The 17,176-nt window shown below is 55.1% G+C and overlaps 1 protein-coding gene across 1 annotated transcript; it reads left to right on the top strand.

The window, feature by feature from the left end:
- Window positions 1–507: 507 nt before the first annotated feature.
- FAM241B (family with sequence similarity 241 member B) lies at window positions 508–3,457 on the top strand. The gene is made up of 3 exons (XM_081824138.1): window positions 508–595; window positions 1,835–1,983; window positions 2,678–3,457. Exons 2-3 carry the CDS (start codon window positions 1,891–1,893, stop codon window positions 2,945–2,947), a joined length of 363 nt encoding a protein of 120 aa, XP_081680264.1. The 5' UTR covers window positions 508–595; window positions 1,835–1,890; the 3' UTR covers window positions 2,948–3,457.
- Window positions 3,458–17,176: the final 13,719 nt, after the last annotated feature.

Genomic DNA, 17,176 nt, shown 5'->3' with positions numbered 1-17,176 from the left:
AGGCTGAGGTTGATTGTTCACTCCCTTGACAGGTGGCACTCTTCCCTATTTATCCTACTTAAACTTCTGGCCCCAGCTCAAAGACCACCTCTTCCAGGAAACCTGCCTTCCTTCAAGTTACAGTTATTTACACCCGCCTGTGGTTCATTCCCCTACTGGAGTTGGAGCTCCTTGAGGGTAGGGTTGGGTCCTACTCAAAAGGCATCCCCCCAGCAGGCTCAGCAAACTCTCATCGGTGGGTTGAGCCCGTGCCGTCTTTCCACCCAGGGCAGAGGGACTCCCTCCTTCTGGGTTTTTCCTCCATGGGCTCCACTACCCTTTCTTCGTCCTGTTCTTCTCCCTCCTCCTTCCTGTCCTCCTTTCTTTCCCTCCTCCCCATCTCTTTTCTCCTTCCCCCTTCCCTTCCCGAAGGCTCCCCCTTTCTCCCTCCTCCCCGCCCTGCGCCGCCCCCGGGCCCGGCAGCTGCAGTTCCCCCGGCGGCCTGCAGAGGGGGCCGCGCCGCTGCGGCGCGCGCTTCCTGTGAGGTCAGGTGGGAGGAAGCGGCCAGGGAGCCGCCGGGAGTGGACGCAGCGGAGGCCCGGAGCCGCGCCCGCAGGTGGGTGTCCGGGCCCGGGGCGAGGGCGAGCGGGCGCGTATCCCTCCCCTCCCCCGGGCCGGGCTCGGCAGCTGGGGCGGTGCCCCCTCCCCGCAGCCCCCCCCCGCCCCTGCCCTGCAGCACGCCCCCCGCGACCGCCCCCCTCCCCGAGTCAGGTGTCCCCAAGCCGGCTGCGGCCTCAGCCCACCCAGGGGGCGCTGGGGGACAAAGCACCGAGGGACTGCGGAGCTCCGTGACCCGCTTGGCCTTCTGCAGGGACCAGCGGGCTTCAGAAAGGGGACCCCGCCTGTCCCAGGCTCTAGGCCAAGGGCAACAGAACAGGGGCTCTTAACCCCTTTTGGCGTGTGTGTCACAAGTCCTTTTCAGAATTTAGGTGAAAACTGTGGCTTGTCTCCTGAGAAAAAATGGCTTTTACACAGACTCGGGGAGAGCCATGGAAGGACCCCACCCCCACCTCCAGCCCACGGACACCCTTGGGGTCTGCGGAGTGGGGCCCTCCCAGAGCCATCCGCTATTTTGGGCAGGCTGGCCCCGCCCCCGATAGCAAAGGCGGGACTGGTGTCATCTGAGAGGTGAGGGGCAGGCGAGGGGCGTGCCCCCTGCCGGAAGGGTCCGCTCCTCCAGCCAGCGCCCCGGTGGCCCTGTGGCCTTGAGTGTGGTCTGCTGCCAGGCAGTGCACCTAAAGTAGCTCTGAAGTGGGCCCAGATCCTCTCTGCGGAGAAGGCCCAGGTCCTTGGCATTTACTCCCAATGGGCCCTTTTTAACGGACGGGAAAGGGCGACACTGGGGATCTGGGTGCCCTGGACTCCCTGTTTAGAGCCCAGAGAAGGGCCTAGCGCCAGGGTTCCTGGCTTCAGGGTATGTCTCTGTTGCCTCCAGATGAGTGGTCCTGGGCAAGCCAGTTAGACCCCTCTGGGTCTCTGACTGTACCCAGCTCCGCAGAGTGTGGGGCGGTGTGAGATGGGGCCTGGGCCGCACAGCAAGGCTCTCATCCCTGCGGTTGCTGGCGCTGCTGGGTCGCAGAACTTCCAGCAACAAGGCTCCCTTTGGTAGTTTTCCCAGCGGACTCAGTGTCTGAAAGATTTTCAACTGTCGGATAACTTGCATTGATTTCTGTCCTTGTAATTAACTGGACGCAGCGCCTGCTCAGTCCGGGTAACCAGCGTGGGCACCCAGAACTGCCATTGCTCGCACTGAAGGCAAGCATCTCCTTATCTCTGATAAATTGTTTTCTTTCAGCTTTTTGAGGTCTGGGGAAAGGCGCAGCCCAGCAGGGACCCATCGCTCCTGGGAGGATGGTGCGGATCTTGGCCAATGGGGAAATTGTGCAGGATGACGACCCCCGCGTGAGGAACAGTCTCCCCTCGCGCGGTAGCACCCCCCGACAGGTAGGCGCCCAGGGGAGCAGTTCGCCTCCTGCCCTCCGTGTCCGTTACTCCTTAGCGACCAGAAGCTCTCTGGCTAGTCATTCGCCTTCTCTAGCCAGGAGCCCTCTTTGCAGAGAGCCGGGCTAAAGAGCATGCGGGTCCAGACTTGGGGAAAATGGCAGATTTCTTGCAGTCTGCAATAGGAGCCACCTGCCTCCCCAGTTCTCATCTTTCCGGGCAGCCTTCCCGGACCTGGAATCCAAGAGCCCTCTCGCCCTTGACCTGACTATCCCCGCTGGAGCCTACATCTTTCTTTTAAGAGTCTGTTGGCTGAGAGAGAACAGGAGAAGGTGGAGAAGAGGAGCCCATGGCCACCCAGTGATGGTGTTAAAGGGGGGGAGTGAGGAGTATTAGAAATGGCTGCTCCCAAGCTCTGCCCTATAGTCCAGCCCTCCTTGCCCCCTTCCTCTTCTCGGACCTGGGCACCTTCTCCCTGGCAGGACGTGAGGAGTATAGCCTGGCGTTTTCTGTACTCTGAGAGCTTGTGACTCAGTGACGGGGATCCCTGTGGGGTGGCATCTGGGGAAGGTGTGGCCCTCTGGGGGCTGGAGAGGAGGGCGGGGCCTAGCCTAGAAGATTCCCCTGTTGCCGGATACTTCATCTCCGGGGACGCTTTCTCTGGATTCATTCCTCTCTCTCTGTCTTCACCTTTCAGAGCTTTCTCAATAGGGGCCATGGCGCCCCCCTGGGGGGCTCGGGCCCTCGCCAGCAGCAGGCGGGGGCTAGGCTGGGTGCTGCTCCATCCCCCTTCAATGACCTCAACCGGCAGCTGGTGAACATGGGCTTCCCCCAGTGGCATCTGGGCAACCATGCTGTGGAGCCAGTGACCTCCATCTTGCTCCTCTTCCTGCTCATGATGCTCGGCGTGCGTGGACTCCTGCTGGTGGGCCTCGTTTACCTGGTGTCCCACCTGAGTCAGCGGTGACCTCTGGGAGCGCGCGGGGCAGGCATGCAGGAGAGGGAGTTTTGGGGTCTTGGGAAGGGGTCTGGTGGTGCCTTGAAGGTGTGCTCATAGAAGGCATTCCATGGTGCGTGAAGCACGAGGCAGAGGAAGCCTCTTGTCCTGCATTCCCAAAGTATTGGGTGGATACCCACATTCCCTTGAGATGTTTTTAGGTAGTATTGGGCCTGCATTAAGCACAGAGTCAGAGCAAGAAAGGGATTCCCTTTCCAATTCTTTTCCAATCCTTTTATGCCAAGAAGAAAGTCTCAGCTTGGTGCCAGTATGTTCTCATGCCTCCGGAACTCATGCCTGACTTCCCCTGTTACTAGGGAGAAGGCCTTGGGCTTAAAGCCATCGGGAAAAGTTCCAGACTTTTATAGCTCTGTTTTGTTTTAATGGTATATTTTAATTGGCTACCTGTTATTTATGACAAGTCGTACAGGCATCTAATTGTGGTGGCCTTTTCAATAAATAAATTTAACTAAAAATGAATCCATGTAAAGACATTCATAAGTAATTGCATGGCTGCGTGCACATCTGGAAGACACGAGGAAGGTGGTTGGGGGTGATTGGAACTGGGAACAAGGTGGAGGTGGGCATTTGACTCGGGGCGGGGTGGGGGGCTGGGAGCCTGGAGGGGGTCCAGGTAAAGCCTGGATGTGGGCCCCTTGTCTGATGCTTGGGTGACTTCTGGCTGACTGAGATGTCAGCCTGCGCGGGGGGTGGGGGGGTCCTCTGGCCAGAATGGCCAATGAGGCTATGGGGTTGGGACAGCTGGGGTGCAGGGCCCCTTGCCCAGGGGCTCTGACTAGAGGCTGCTCAGCCTCCCTGCTAAGCCACACTCTCTAAAAGGCAGGAGGTCTTGGCACTGACTACTCAGTGCATGTGGATAAGTGGAGGCCTTGAGTTGTGGCTGGTAAGCCCTGGGTCTGCGTGGAGGCCCTGTTGGAGGATGACTGAGGGCTCTGGGCTCACAGTGGTCAGGGGGAGGCTGGGTGAGCCTGAGGCCTTCTCTTTGTCTGGGGACCAGATTTTTCACCCTCCTCTTAGGATTCTTCTGGGGTTGGGGGAGGAATGCAGGTTTGGGAGATGCTCCTTGAAGGCCAGGGCTCTGGAGCAAACCATCATGGGGTGTATGTGGGGAGGTTGGGGTGAGTTTGAGATCGAGATTGATTCTGTCCCTCCTCCTGAGAGCCTGGGCATATTGCCTAGGAACAGGACCCCACCTCCCCTCTCCCCACACATACACCCCGGTGCTCCTGTGCTCGCCACTGCCCTTGAGGGGGCTGGTGGCCTTGATCACAGACAGTCGTGAAGAAGCTTTGTGGTGCTGGAACAGGACTGCTTTCTCCGTGTTCTCTGTGTCTTGATTTTTCAGCAGCTGTTGGAACATGGCTTCCCTTAATGATGTGCATATGGTGGGGAGGGTGCTGGGCCCTTGGGGGCGTTGCAGAAAGGGAAAGGAGGGAAAGGAGCGGCTCCCGCGGGGCCTGGGTGAGGGGAGGTGGTACCCAGGTCTGCCACACGCTTGCCCAGCCTCCACTTTCCTGTGGCTCCAGCCTGACAGCTGTGGGGAAGGAAGGACCCTGCCCCGCACTCCCCCTTCCCTCAAACTCCCCCCACCCACCCCTGCATGGCCCTCTGGGGCGAGGCTTTCCCTTTCTTTTTCCTTTGCAAAGCTGTGGGATTCTGAAGAAATAAATCTTGAGTGAACCCCCAATATATAAAGTTCCTTTAAGGGGTATGAGTCCGGGTCCACAGATTCAGGGCTGAGAACTGCCTTTTGTCTAGAATTTAGTTTCTGTTCCCAAAGCCTGGGCCTTCTGAGGAGAATTGAGGGTCCTTCAGAGAAGGCAGGGGAGACCAGGCTTTTCCTCCCTGCCCCGGACTAGAAGGAGACTGCGTGGAGCAGGCCCTGGGAGGTGGGGGGAGCTGGGGCACCAGGGCCACACCTACCCCGGGGCAGAGGCCCCTCCAGACACTTGTTAGCCAGCCTGAGGGGAGGGCTTGGGGCCTTGAAGTGGGTTGTTTGAGAAAGAAGTGCTATTTCTTGTCCAACACACCCAGCACAGGCCCAGCAGAGCTGCTGTGGTTGAACGGGGAGCCCGCCTCTCAACCCTTCTGTCTTCCCTGTGCCCCTTGGGCTCTGGGCAGAGTTCGCCAGCTGTTGCTGTGCTTCCTGTCAAGCCCCGGTCTGAAGTAAGCTGCGCCAGTCCGGCCCCCAGGCAGGGGCGATGTGCAGACGGAAGTGCCCCCTTGGGTTGTGCAGCCCGTGTAGCAGGAAGCGTCCGGGGGCCTTTTCCCTGCCTTTTGTCTGAATGGCCTTCAGTGAGGCTTTCACCTGCGCACACCGAGAGACCACGAGGACTCACGACGGCGCGAGAAGGTTCTGAGCAGTTAGAGGCTTGTTGCTCCCAGTGGCCCGATGCAGAGCCCGATGAGCCGGGGCCGGTGGGCATCCTGGCCCTAGTCCTCCTGTCTGAGGCGGGTGGGCCCTTCTTCCTCTGCCTCCCGCCCCCCACCGCCTGCTGTGTGACAGGACCCCCCAGACTGGGCTGCTTTGAGGGCAGATTTCAGGGAAGGTTTCTCTTAATCTCCAGGGATGATCCTCGAAGCCCTGTATCTCCGTGTCAGGTTGGATTTTCGGCCTGGCTGCCTTGGGGAGAGCTGCCCTCCCCTCTGCCCCCGGCATGTGAGCCACAGCTTGGATCTCACTGGGCCTTTGCCGCCTCTGTGGGGCTGGAAAGGGGAGCTCCCCCTCTCCCGTGGAGTCATGTTGCCTCTCTGGTTGGGGCTACCTGGTGAGTGGAGCTGCCCGGTCTGAATGCCTGTTCCAGCTCCATCTCCCTGACTACCCAGTCGCCTGGGCCCTCCTTCCATAAGTTCTAAGGCCTTGGCTCTCCAAACCCTACCTCACCCTACCCTCTAGCTAGCCTGCAGGTGGAGGCCATGTTTCCATCTTCCCACCAGACACACCAAGCCTGAGACCGGGCAAAATAGCGACTCCAGTTTTGCCAGCTTCTTCAAGGAGCCCTCCGTTGCCTCCCATCTCTCTGGAACTGGGACCAGAACCCGGCCCTTTGGCAGAGGTCCCCGACTGGGGACTCTGGCTCTGTGGGTTGAGGAAGAGCCCCTGCCCTCGGATGCCTGACCCTGCGGGCAGGGAAGGCTACCCTACCCTGGCCCCAGCTGGGCCCCAGAGGAAGCCTGTCCGGGTGCAGGCCCTGCTCTGCTTGGTGGGTCTGTGACCTTGGATGGTTGACTTAACCTCTCGAGAGCCTTGTTCCTCAACTCTAAGAAGGGGTGATGATCCGGTCCATCCCGCCTCTCGGGGCCTCGGGCTCACCCTTGCCTGGCGGCTGAGAGATGTGGGCATGGAAGGGAGGGGCCGCAGCAGCCCCCACACCTCCGCCACAGACGCTGCGCCTTGGACCAACTGCCTGTGCTGGGGGCTTTGGCCTAGAGCGGCCACAGTGCCCCGGGCCCCCGGGCCCCCCAGCGGGCCTAGTGCTGGGCTCTGAAGACTAGTGTTGCCCCTCCCCGGCTGGTAGGGAAGGCACCTGCTCCTGCGCGTCTCCCGTGAGGACAGGAGGGACCTGCTGAGCGTGCCGTGTGCCTGACACTGTGCCGGGCACTCGATGTCATTCAGAAGCCACCAGAACTCTGTAACTTAGGTACTAGCACTGTCATCTCTGTTCCCCTGCGGAGCACACTGTGGGCCCCCCCTAAGTTGCCCTGGGACCCTGAGTGAGCCGGGGGGCGGAGCGAGGATCAAACGGAGGCCAGAGCCCACATTCTGGACCCTTCCTCTATTGCCCCTTTGTCCGTCAGAATCACCTACGGCCCTGTTGCAGATGCAGATCCCCAGGCCCCCCCCCCACAGGCTCTATCAGGCGTGCTAAGGGAAGTGACCCAGAGCCTGCCTCTCACAAAGCAGGCGGTTTTGATGGCGAGATCTGGGGGAGCAGAGGGGTAGTTGAGCCCCGGACTGTGCAGAGGGTGCCTGAGGCCCAGAGAGAGGAGGGGAGCCACCTCAGCTCGCTCACAGAGGAGGGAGGCAGGGCAGGTGCAGGCCTCACTACCTGCTGGGACCCACTGTGACCGCCAGATCAGCTCTGCGAGGGCAGAGGGCACAGGGTGGGTGTGAGGACGCTGGCCGTAGCTGCCGGGCTGGGTGGCCTCCGCAGGGCTCGAGCTCTGGGCTGCAGTCGCCGAATGGGGGTGTAGCCCTCTTCCCTGCATTCCCGAATACATGACATTTTCACTGCAAACTGACAAGGGGAGAAATCCAGTTACCTCGCACAGGGTCCCTGAGGGGCTGTGCAGGGCTGGTGAGGGTGGGGGAGGGGCTGCAGAGGGCTTTGGGGCCCAAACTCGCTGGAGCGAGAAGCCTCTGGCCTGTCCAGCAGGGCACGACCGTGGCAGAAGCAAAGCTTACCAGCTTCCTTGTGCCGCTGCTCAGGGCCCGACAGAACAGTGAGAGAAAGTTCAAGAGCAGATTGAGTGAGTGCTTCAAGTGGGATGGCAGTGTGTGTGTGTGTGTGTGAGAGAGAGAGAGAGAGAGACCCTCTGGCTTGGGGGTGGGGGGAGAGCACAAACCATTTGGCTTTAGGGACCCAGAGTTTGGGAAGAGGAAGATGAAGCTGTCCCAAATGAAGCCTGAGCCCTTAGGGTGACTTCCTCAAGTGCTGGGACTGAGCTGGGCTGGGGCTGGAGGCAGGAGGGCTGGTCTGCATTCCCTGGGCCACCAGCTTTTTAAAATTAAATTAAGTTAAATTAAGAGCAAGCACAAGCAGGGGGAGCAGCAGAGGGAGAGGGAGAAGCAGGCTCCCCGTGGAGCAGGGATCCCGACTCAGGGCTCGATCCCAGGACCCTGGGATCATGACCTGAGCTGAAGGCAGAAGCTTGACCGCCTGAGCCACCCAGGCGGCCCTGGGCCACCAGCTTTGGTCCCTGGTGTGGGGGGCCCTGCGGGAGGCTGAATGCTTGAGTTCAAATTCCCAGCTCCTTCTCCAGTTATCCAGTGACCTTGGACAGAGTCCATGCACTCTCTGCCCCACTGTCCTCTGCACCTCACAGTGGCAGGGGGATTAAAGATTAATTCTTGGGAAGCATTTAGCCCTTTCTGGCACAAGGTTAGCACAAAACAATGGCATTAGGGTTTACTTAATATTTTTGTGTAGAGCAACTCCCATTTTACTTACATCTATTTTGAAAGGAAGCCTCCTATTACCCGTGCAAACGGAGAGCCAGCGTTACTTGCCGTTCATAGTAGAAATATCTACTTTAAGCAAGTAAATTCAGTGTTGAGAAAATAACATTCCATTTTAGCTAGCCACCGCTTTGCGCCAAGCCCCAAAGCCTGATGCCTGCTTTCTTTGTTACAAAGGCAGTTTACCAGGATTTAGAGAGGTGTTAAAGACCCACTAGCATCTCAATGAGACATTCTCCTTGATGGAGACAGAGACTGAACAGAAATGACGGGTTTTCTCACTGTATGATTGGGTGCTGTGTTTGTGCATCTTGCACACTGACCCAAATCACTTCATACACAGCCAGGTAAAAGCATCCTATGACTGTGGGAAACACTGTATGATCTTGAACAAGCTATTTTTAAAGATTAGTCTTTGAAAGGTAATACATTTGCATGGTTTAAAGATCAAGCAATGTTCAAATGTATCCAGAGGAGAGTCTCAACTCCCTCTCCTGTCCTCATCCATCCATCCATCCATCCGTCCATCTGTCCATCCATCCATCCATCCATCCATTCTTCTATGCCCCTCCACTCCATATTGTTCTTAGTGTCCTTTCAATCCTTCCAGAATTTATTGACACAAGTGTAAGCAACACAAATTTGCTAATTTTGTCTTTTTAAATGCAAATGGAAAAATAGCCCCATTCCTGCTCACTTTTTTACTTAACAGTACATCCTGCGCTGAACACATTTCATATTAGTGCATAGAGAGTGTCTTCATTCCGTAGCGTTTTGGTATTTGGGTGAGTTGGTGACCCCTTTGGCCTCCATGGAGTGATGTGTACCATACCGTGTTGACAGAATTGACCCCCAAGGGCCTTGTAGCTCTGATCCCAAACTATTCCATGGGGCTGTTTCCCTGAAATGTGGGAACCCTGAGAGAACTCGCTCCCTTCTCCAGGCCTGAGGGGCGAAGCTCTGTGGGTGGTCTAACTAGTCCTAAGTTAGTTCAGCAAACATTCAGGGAGAGTCTGCTGTGCACCAGGAGATGTCGAGGTAGGAATAGCCTGCCTCTGGAGTCACACTTGATTTTCTTGGTTCCCTTTGCAGTTGGCTTTGCAGTGCCTTTCCTGCCTTCGCCTGGCCTTGTCTGGCTCCGGGAGCAGGCGAGGTGGTTGCTGCTGACGTGGCTTGGTATAGTCAGCATCACCATCTCTACCCCCATCCTCTCCTGGCCCCCGCTCCCCCAGCCCTGCCCCATTTTTTAAGAAGATCTCAATTAAGGAGATTGAGGAAAATCATGCAGAGGGACATAGCCTCAGGCTTTCTTTAGCTCTGAACTGGGTAATAAAGTTCCATTCCCCTTGTGCAGGAAGACCCTGGAAACCCCTGCATCCCCATGTTTTGGTCTGAAGGGCTGTGAATTTTGTCCCATGGCGCCATCTGGTGGAATCTTTGTGCAGGAGCACGACCTCTGTCCATAAACTGCCCTGCTCCATCTTCACCCAGCCCTGGCTTACCATTGCCTTCTATTTCAGTGATAAGAGAACTCAGGTTTCTGATGGAGGGAGCATGAATTCCACTAGAATTCATTTATTATGGTCTCTTTCTGGGCTAAGCCCTATGCCAAGAGCTTTGTCTCATTCATCCTCCCCCAAACAGAGAAAAATAGATGTCATCCCCTTAGCACAGATGGTGAACCTGAGGCTCAAGGACATGAAAGCAACTCAGCTGGTCAGATTGGGACAGGAGCAGATGGAGGGAGATGGAGGCCCCGGGGTCCTTAAGCTGACCGCCCCCCTTCCCATAGTTGAGCTTGCAGGGTCAGAGGCGGAATGAGAAATCTTTTACTCTCTGTTGTTTCTCAATCCAGACTTGCTGTCATCACATAGGGTGGCCCCAGCGGGAGGGACCCACCCATTTTCTAAGGCTGGACTCTCTCTAGATTGGGGGCACTGTGTCAAGCCAGCCCCGCCAGTGCCCTGCCCACCTGCACATTCATCTGTCTGCGCTCAGCCCGGTTTCCGCTGATTAATGTGATATTGTGACCTGGCCGGCCTTCAGGACAGTGTCCCTCGCCTAGTGCTTGTCCTTTTCAGAGGAAGCAAGGAGCAGAGGAGTCAGATCTCCCACATGCTAGTTGTGTGTCTTTGGGCAAGTTACTGACCATGCCTCAGTTTCTTCACCTGTGAAATGAGGATCAGGTGCCACCCAGCGTGGTTGTGAGGTCCAATGGCAGATGTGCATACAGTCCCTGGGTGTGGAACAGTGTGCCAGGGATGAGAGTTTGTACCAGATCACCTCCTGCAGCGCTCGTTAGTGAAAATCAGCTGCCCTGAGCCAAGAATATTTAAAATGTAATTTGCATTTGAAATTCTGGGAGAACAAAATTGAAAAATCTTCCAATATGGCTGCTAACCAGTATAATACAGTTAAGACCTTTCCCTCTGAGGCACTGGCCTGTGCTAGAGCCCTCAGTGGCCCAGGGAGGCCATTTCTTTGCCACTTTGAGCTCAGCTAATCCCAAGAAACTGCCTTTGGCTGATGGTGGAAGAAGGGGGAGGGGCTAAGGAAAGGGGGTGGGAGGGAGGGAGGAAGGAGAAATGAAAGAAGCTGGTTGAAAGTGTAAATGCAGTCCAAGTTAGGGTCCCAGAGTTGGCCAGGACATCTGCCCACATCCCTGCATTTCTCTTATGTGAAACAGCAACCCTCCTCTGGAGATCATCACATGAGAACTCCCCTATTCCCTGGGCCCCTTACCTGCCCCTGCTCCAGGAGCTGGGAGAGGTCACCTCTAAGGCTTTGGTCCTGGTGTGTCCCTGCCCCTCCTCTGCTCTACGTGGGATTGCGCCATCAGACCAGGCCCAGCCCTGGGGTACGGAGGGTGCAGTGACCCTGGAGTACACAGATGTCATGGAAGTGATGCACTGTGGCCTCCTGGCTCAGGAAGTATGTGCAGCAGGGCCCTTGGAGTGCGGGCTGCCTCCTTCCCGAGCTTCATTCCCAGGAGAATTTGGCTCTTGCCCTTTGCTCTCAAGTCCTTGGGGAAACAGGCCTCTACCTCCCAGTGCCTCAGTTCTGTGGGGTTGGAGACTCGGGAGAGAGCCCTGCAGAGCAGCTGGGTACTAGGCAATAGGGAGGGGTGGGGCCTGTGGAGAACCGGGCAGAGCACACCCGCCCAAAGGCCTTCATGCTGCTACATAGCACGGGGCAGGCTAAGGCTAATGCTGTCACCTGGAGCCAGTGATGAGGCTGTTCATCACGCAGGCTCTGGAGCCTTTGTCCCCCTCTTCCAGTCATTGTGTGGCCTCAGGCAATGTAGCCCCACGACAGTTTTCTCTCTATAAATGTGGGTAAAAATACCACCTCTGAGGGTTGATGTGCAGACAAAATGAGGTGACATATTTCTTAAGTATTCTGTAAAATATTCTTGATATAGCACCTCTATTTGCTTTCTGTGCTGTGGGACAAATTACCCCAAACTTGGCAGCTTAAAACAACACATGTGTGTTACTGCACAGTTTCTGGGCGTCGCTTAGCCAGGTCCTCCACAAGGCTGCAGACAAGATGTCAGCCAGAGCTGGGTTCTCATCCAGGGGCTCCAGTAGGAACGGCCCCCTAGGCTAGTTGTTGGAAGAATTCATTTTCTTGCAGCTTTAGGACTCAGGGCAGAGTTTTCGTCAAAGCCAGCAATGGAAAGAGATGGTAGAGCCAGTCCACTAGCAAGACTGAGTCTTATATAATGTAATATAATCACGGGAGTGACATCCCATCACCTTGACCACATTGTGTTGGTTAGAAGCAAACCACAGTTCCCATCCACACCCAAGGGGAGGGGATCCCAGAAAAGCATGAACACCAGGAGACTGAGATCATGGGCCCCCCTGAAAAAGTCCATCCACCAAAGCACCCAAAAGTTTGTTGGCCATTATTACTGGGCGGTTACCACGTACCAGTGTGTGGAGCATTTCATACATATAATTCCATCTATTTTCATTGTTTTATTGGTAAACTGAAACTCAGGCCAGGAGACTTACCTGAACTCAGCCAGCTAGCAAGCGACAGAGCAGGCTCTAAGTCCATTTCTCTCTGCTGGCCTGGTCTCGGGTCTTCCCTCGCCATCATGCTCAAAGTCAGGGCCAACTTGAAGCCATCCCCAAGGACCTCTAAGACCTTAAGGCACTTTGTTTTGGAGGTCAGTTCTCTCCCTGACTTCAGGTCCTTCAGCTCTTGTTCTGGTAGGTTCTGCCCCCGTGGCTGCTGAGTTTCTGTTCCATCTTCTTTAACTCTGCCCCCAGGCATCTCTGGAAATGGTTCATGCTTGTTGCCCTAGATTTGTATCCACCTTGACTTTTCTGTCCCGTGATTCTTCTGTCACACCTTCCTGCTCACACCAATGCTCCAAATGGCTGCTGAGACTCCCTCCTATGAGGAAAGCCCAGTGCTGGGCACTGCACTCCCTCTGCCCCCAAGGTTCTTATGGTCTAATACAGAGGCAGCATGTTCATTACTAACTCCGGTCTGGTGGTTCAGAGCTTTTTGAGGACAAGGACAGAAAAAACTAAAACGCTACTTTTCTTAAAGAAGAGAAAAGTCATATTCTCTCAAGGAGATGATGAAGAAGTCAGGAGTAGACAACACAGAAGGGGTTCAGCACTTTGACAGAGTCATCAGGGATGCAGACCCCTCTTATCCAGCAGCTCTGCCTCTTGGTCTAAGATGGCTGCTAAGCTCCAGCCATCGTGCCCTCATTCCAGTCAGCAGGAAGGAGGAAGAAGCAAAGATTAATCCTCCCTAGGCACGCAGATCTGGTGAGCTCCCTAGTCACATGCTCCCTGGGCACCTTGGCTTCCTATTAAAAATGGAGAGTAATTCACTCTTTGTGTCATTATTTGTTTGATGTCCATCCAGCACTTTCCTTTGCCTTTCACCAGACTAGAAGCTCCATGAAGTCTGGCATTGAATCTGTCTCTTTTGTCGCTCTAGCTCTGCTGTCTAGCACAGTGCCTGGCCCGTAGGAGGGGCTCAATGAATAGTTACTGATGGAAGAAACACTTTGTACATGTTCTTGATATTATAATGAGTCAGAGTTAGCCTGACCCAAATCCAGAGTCTTCTGAATTGAGTCTATGATGATGAGGGCGTCATATGTATCATCTCATTTAATCCTCCCTGGAACCCTGAGAGGTGGATAGTGCTGTTACCTCTAATTAGCAAATTGGGAAAGCAGCACAAGGTCATGGGTCTGCTAAGCGGCAAAGCTGTGATTTGAACTTGGCTGTCCTGTCTCAAAGCTTCTATTCATTTACTTCCTGCCTTGCTGGGCCAGCAGGGTGCCCACGGTCCCCTCCAGACCCCTGCTCCTGCAGCCCTGGCCAGCTCTCCTGATCGTGAGCTGACAGCTCAGCAGTCACAGATGCAATCACAGGTTCGTGGGAAACGTCATCCATTCGGACCGTGTCCCAGAGTGGCAGCTCCCTGCAGGAAATGGAGGACTCCTCTGTGTTCAGAGGTCGTGGGCACCAACTTGAGTCAAGGACTCAGAATTTCCATGCCGTAAAGGGAACTGACTTGCCAAAGGCTCATGCTTCATGAGTTCTGTGACTCACTTGACTGAAGAGTTCATCTGGCCCACAGGCCACCTGAGGGGTTTTAGAGAAGGGTCCCCGTTTGACACTTGGCTTGACGAGGTCCCTGAGACTCAGCGCTGGAGGACACACTAAGACCTGCCCATTCTGGTCACTGCTGCCGTGCTTCCAGTGGTCACCAGCAGGTGGCGCTAGGCACCCAGTGGCCACCAACTCCCGGAAGAAGGGAACCACAAACCCTGGTCTGGGAGTAATTAGGGCAAGAGGCGGGCTTTGGGGCCCAGCTTCCAATCACTTTCCCTCTGGAACCCTTGTGCTTGGGCATCTTGGGGTAAGGGGAGTACTGGTAGCCCCAAACTGGGTTCCTCTGGTTCTAGACCCTTTGGGGGCTTGTTCTGGGGTCAGTGAACGGGCACCCCGGGCTGTGCTCCATTTGTTCATCTTGAATAATGAGGGGATAAAAGCGGCGAGGACAGGTGGGTGCCTTGGCTCCGGCTGGCATGAGACTCAGCCTGGGGCTCCTGCTCAGGCCTCTTTCCTCAACTCACTGGCACATGCCCACACTGTGCACACAGCACACTTCCTTCTCCGCCGGGCAAAGTCCAGAGAACTCACGATTCCTCTGAGAGAGGGGGTCTGATTCCTGGAGCTGTCCTCTCCTCCTCCTTCCCTCCCCCTGTCTCCTCTCCTGCGCCTCCTCTCTTCCCTCCTTCCTTCCTCTCCCTCATCCCAGTTCCCCTGAGGGACCCTGCAGGTCTAGCCCCAGCTCCCAGCACTCATCTGCAAAGGCAATCAGGGACCAATACCAGTGGGTTTCTAGGATGTGGTTTCCATGGCAATAGTGCATATTCCACTCCCTCCCCCACCATGGGTCTCAGCCCTGGGCAGGTTGCCGTGGAGACTCTCACCTCATTGAAGAGTGATTTGTGAGACTGGTTTTTGTTTTGTTTTGTTTTTTTTCCTTAACTTCATCTCCTTCCTCTTTCCAGAAATTCTGCCTTTCTCCTCTCACAGCAGACGTGGAAGCCTTCTCCAGAGGGCTTCCCCACCCAGGGCCACTAAGACCTAGAACACATTTTGTTCACACAAGTTTCCCCCCTTCTCCACGGACAAAGGAGGTGTCCCTAAAGGCTGGATGAGAGGCCTCACAGAGGAACAGGCCAAAAGCTGACCTGGGTCCCCACCTTTTCTGCCCACCATGCCCGTCAGGCCCCTTGCCTTGCTGCACGCAGCCGGTGGATGGCAACCCTGAAGGGTCTGCTCGGCACCATTTTCCCCGAGAGTCCTCGAGTCTGTGGAGAGGAGAAGAGAGGCAGCGAGAGTGGGGGCAAATGAGGGATGTGAGCAGGGACAAGAGGTGCGTTGAGAGAGGGAGGCATTTTGGGAAAAGGGGGAAAGTGAGGCAAGGAGACCGGGGTCTTACAGGGGGAGGAAGAGAGGGAGAGCCACCTTGCATCTGTAGCAGGAGCATCTCCTTATAAATCACGTCGCAGCCCCAACCCCACACAGGCCTCTTTCTCTGCCAAGTAGAGAATGTGTTTGTTGACATAAAAACATATTAGGCACATTGTGCCCCTCTCTCCCCCAAGTTGAAAGCCATTACGATAATTAATTAAGGCAGGAGATTAATTAAAGAGTCGTTTTCCCCCATGCTCCCCAAATAGATCAGGGTGGGGTGGGGGACACGTGCTGCACTGCAGACAGAAGAAGGGGGCTGGGGGGCCGAGGGGCATTCACAGACACAGCTGGACACAAAGGGACATTACTGGAGGGGGCAGAGGGGCCGGGGGCTGGGAGAGGCCCATGGGGCGGCCCCAGCAGGGAGCAGAGCTGCTGGGCTTCCAGGAACCTGGGATGGGCTTCCCCTCCTGGTTGATGCAGCACCAGGGGCTCTGTCACCATGGGAACAGGCCTGGGGGCCAGAAGGAGTATGGGAGGCCCCCCCTCCTGGATTGTCCTCTGTGAGTGTGTGGCCCAGGTGGGCATGGTCAGGAGGCCTTTCTGCTGACGGCCACCTCCAGTCCCCCAACCTGAAAGCGACTCCCCACGGGACCCAGCCTGAAAGTTCTGTTCGTCAGCTGTACCACGCTGCTGGTGTGACCGGCCCGGCTTAGCTCAGCTGAGAACTGGAGCATTTCTCATTTTGCCAAGTTCTGAGGTCTTAATGATTCCTTCCTTCCTTCCTTCCTTCCCTCCCTCCTTCTTTCTCTCTTCTTCCTTTGGCCAACCTATTTTCCAGCCTAATTTTGTACTTCTAGGAAATATTCATATAATGCAATGTGTTTCATATGTGACATAATGGATTCAACTCATTCCATTCTGTTTCTTTTTGTTGTGTGGGGTTTTTTGTTTTTTGTTTTCTTTAGATTTTATTTTTAAGTGATCTCTGCAACCAGTGTGGGGCTCAAACCCACAACCCTGAGATCAAGAGTCACACCCTCCACCAACTGAGCCAGCCAGGTGCCCCTCCATTCTGTGTTTGTCTTGCTTGCTTTTGAGCCTTCCAGATGTTCTGATTTTTTCAAAAGCACTGCTTTTGTGTTTTCATATTTCGAATGATATTTTTCATATTTTTGATATGAAATTATAATGTTTATTTTTAATAAACATTATAAAAGATGTGACTTTCCATATATATGACTCTACATCATCTCCCCTTGGTATCTTTTTCTCCTTTCTGTTGTTATATTTTAGGTTTTCTGTCTTTTTGTGCCCTAAAAGGCAGTTAACCCTTCCTGTTGCAGGAAGAGAACTTGGCAGGCATGAGAGATATGGGAGAAGCTCCTAGATGCTCTATATGCTTTATATTCTGACACCTGCTCAGTCAGTGTCACATGACGCAGCACATGGTTGACTCACCCTGTTATTACGGGTAGGGGACTTATGGGTCCTAGACTTTGGGGACACATGGCAGACAAGACAGATGTGCTCCCTGGCTTCTGGGGAGGGACAGTCTGCTGGAGAGACGGACCAATCAGTATACACGCACGCAAATACAGCTACAAATTGTGAAAAATATGAAGCAGAAGGAAAAGCAAGGTTCTATGGAAGAAAATGGCAAGGCCCTATTTTTGGTTTGAGGTCAGGAGGAAATGACTTTCACGTGGACAAAGTCACCCAGACAAAGTGAAGGGTGCAAGCACCCAGAAGAGGTAGGACCACCGCAATCTGAGGGGGCTTCAACCCCAGGGCCCCTCAGTGTTCTGGAGCCTTCCAAGGCCCCAGGGAGGGGACCTGACAGAGAGTCCCTGTGGTCACATGTCTTTGTAAAAACTGCGTATAAAATACTTTCACTGTACTCTGTTAAGACCACTGACTTCTCCCTCCACTGTCCCTGGGAGCGGCCAGGCGAGCGGGATGCCTAGCTGGAGAGAGCCCGCTCGGATTTAAGGAGATGCACTTTGCGGTTGCAGCGTGCCAAGTGTGGCC

The sequence above is a fragment of the Leptonychotes weddellii genome, chromosome 6, assembly GCF_054177405.1.
Source record: "Leptonychotes weddellii isolate Sample4059 chromosome 6, ASM5417740v2, whole genome shotgun sequence".
In the NCBI taxonomy this organism is placed as follows: domain Eukaryota; kingdom Metazoa; phylum Chordata; class Mammalia; order Carnivora; family Phocidae; genus Leptonychotes; species Leptonychotes weddellii.
This window is presented reverse-complemented; position numbering and strand designations above follow the sequence as displayed.

Bases quoted from the DNA above. Each gene is read 5' to 3' on its own strand.
- FAM241B (XM_081824138.1), top strand. From the start codon at position 1,891: ATGGTGCGGATCTTGGCCAATGGGGAAATTGTGCAGGATGACGACCCC. The intron at 1,984-2,677 runs GTAGGCGCCCAG...TTCACCTTTCAG, and splicing joins GCGGTAGCACCCCCCGACAG to AGCTTTCTCAATAGGGGCCA.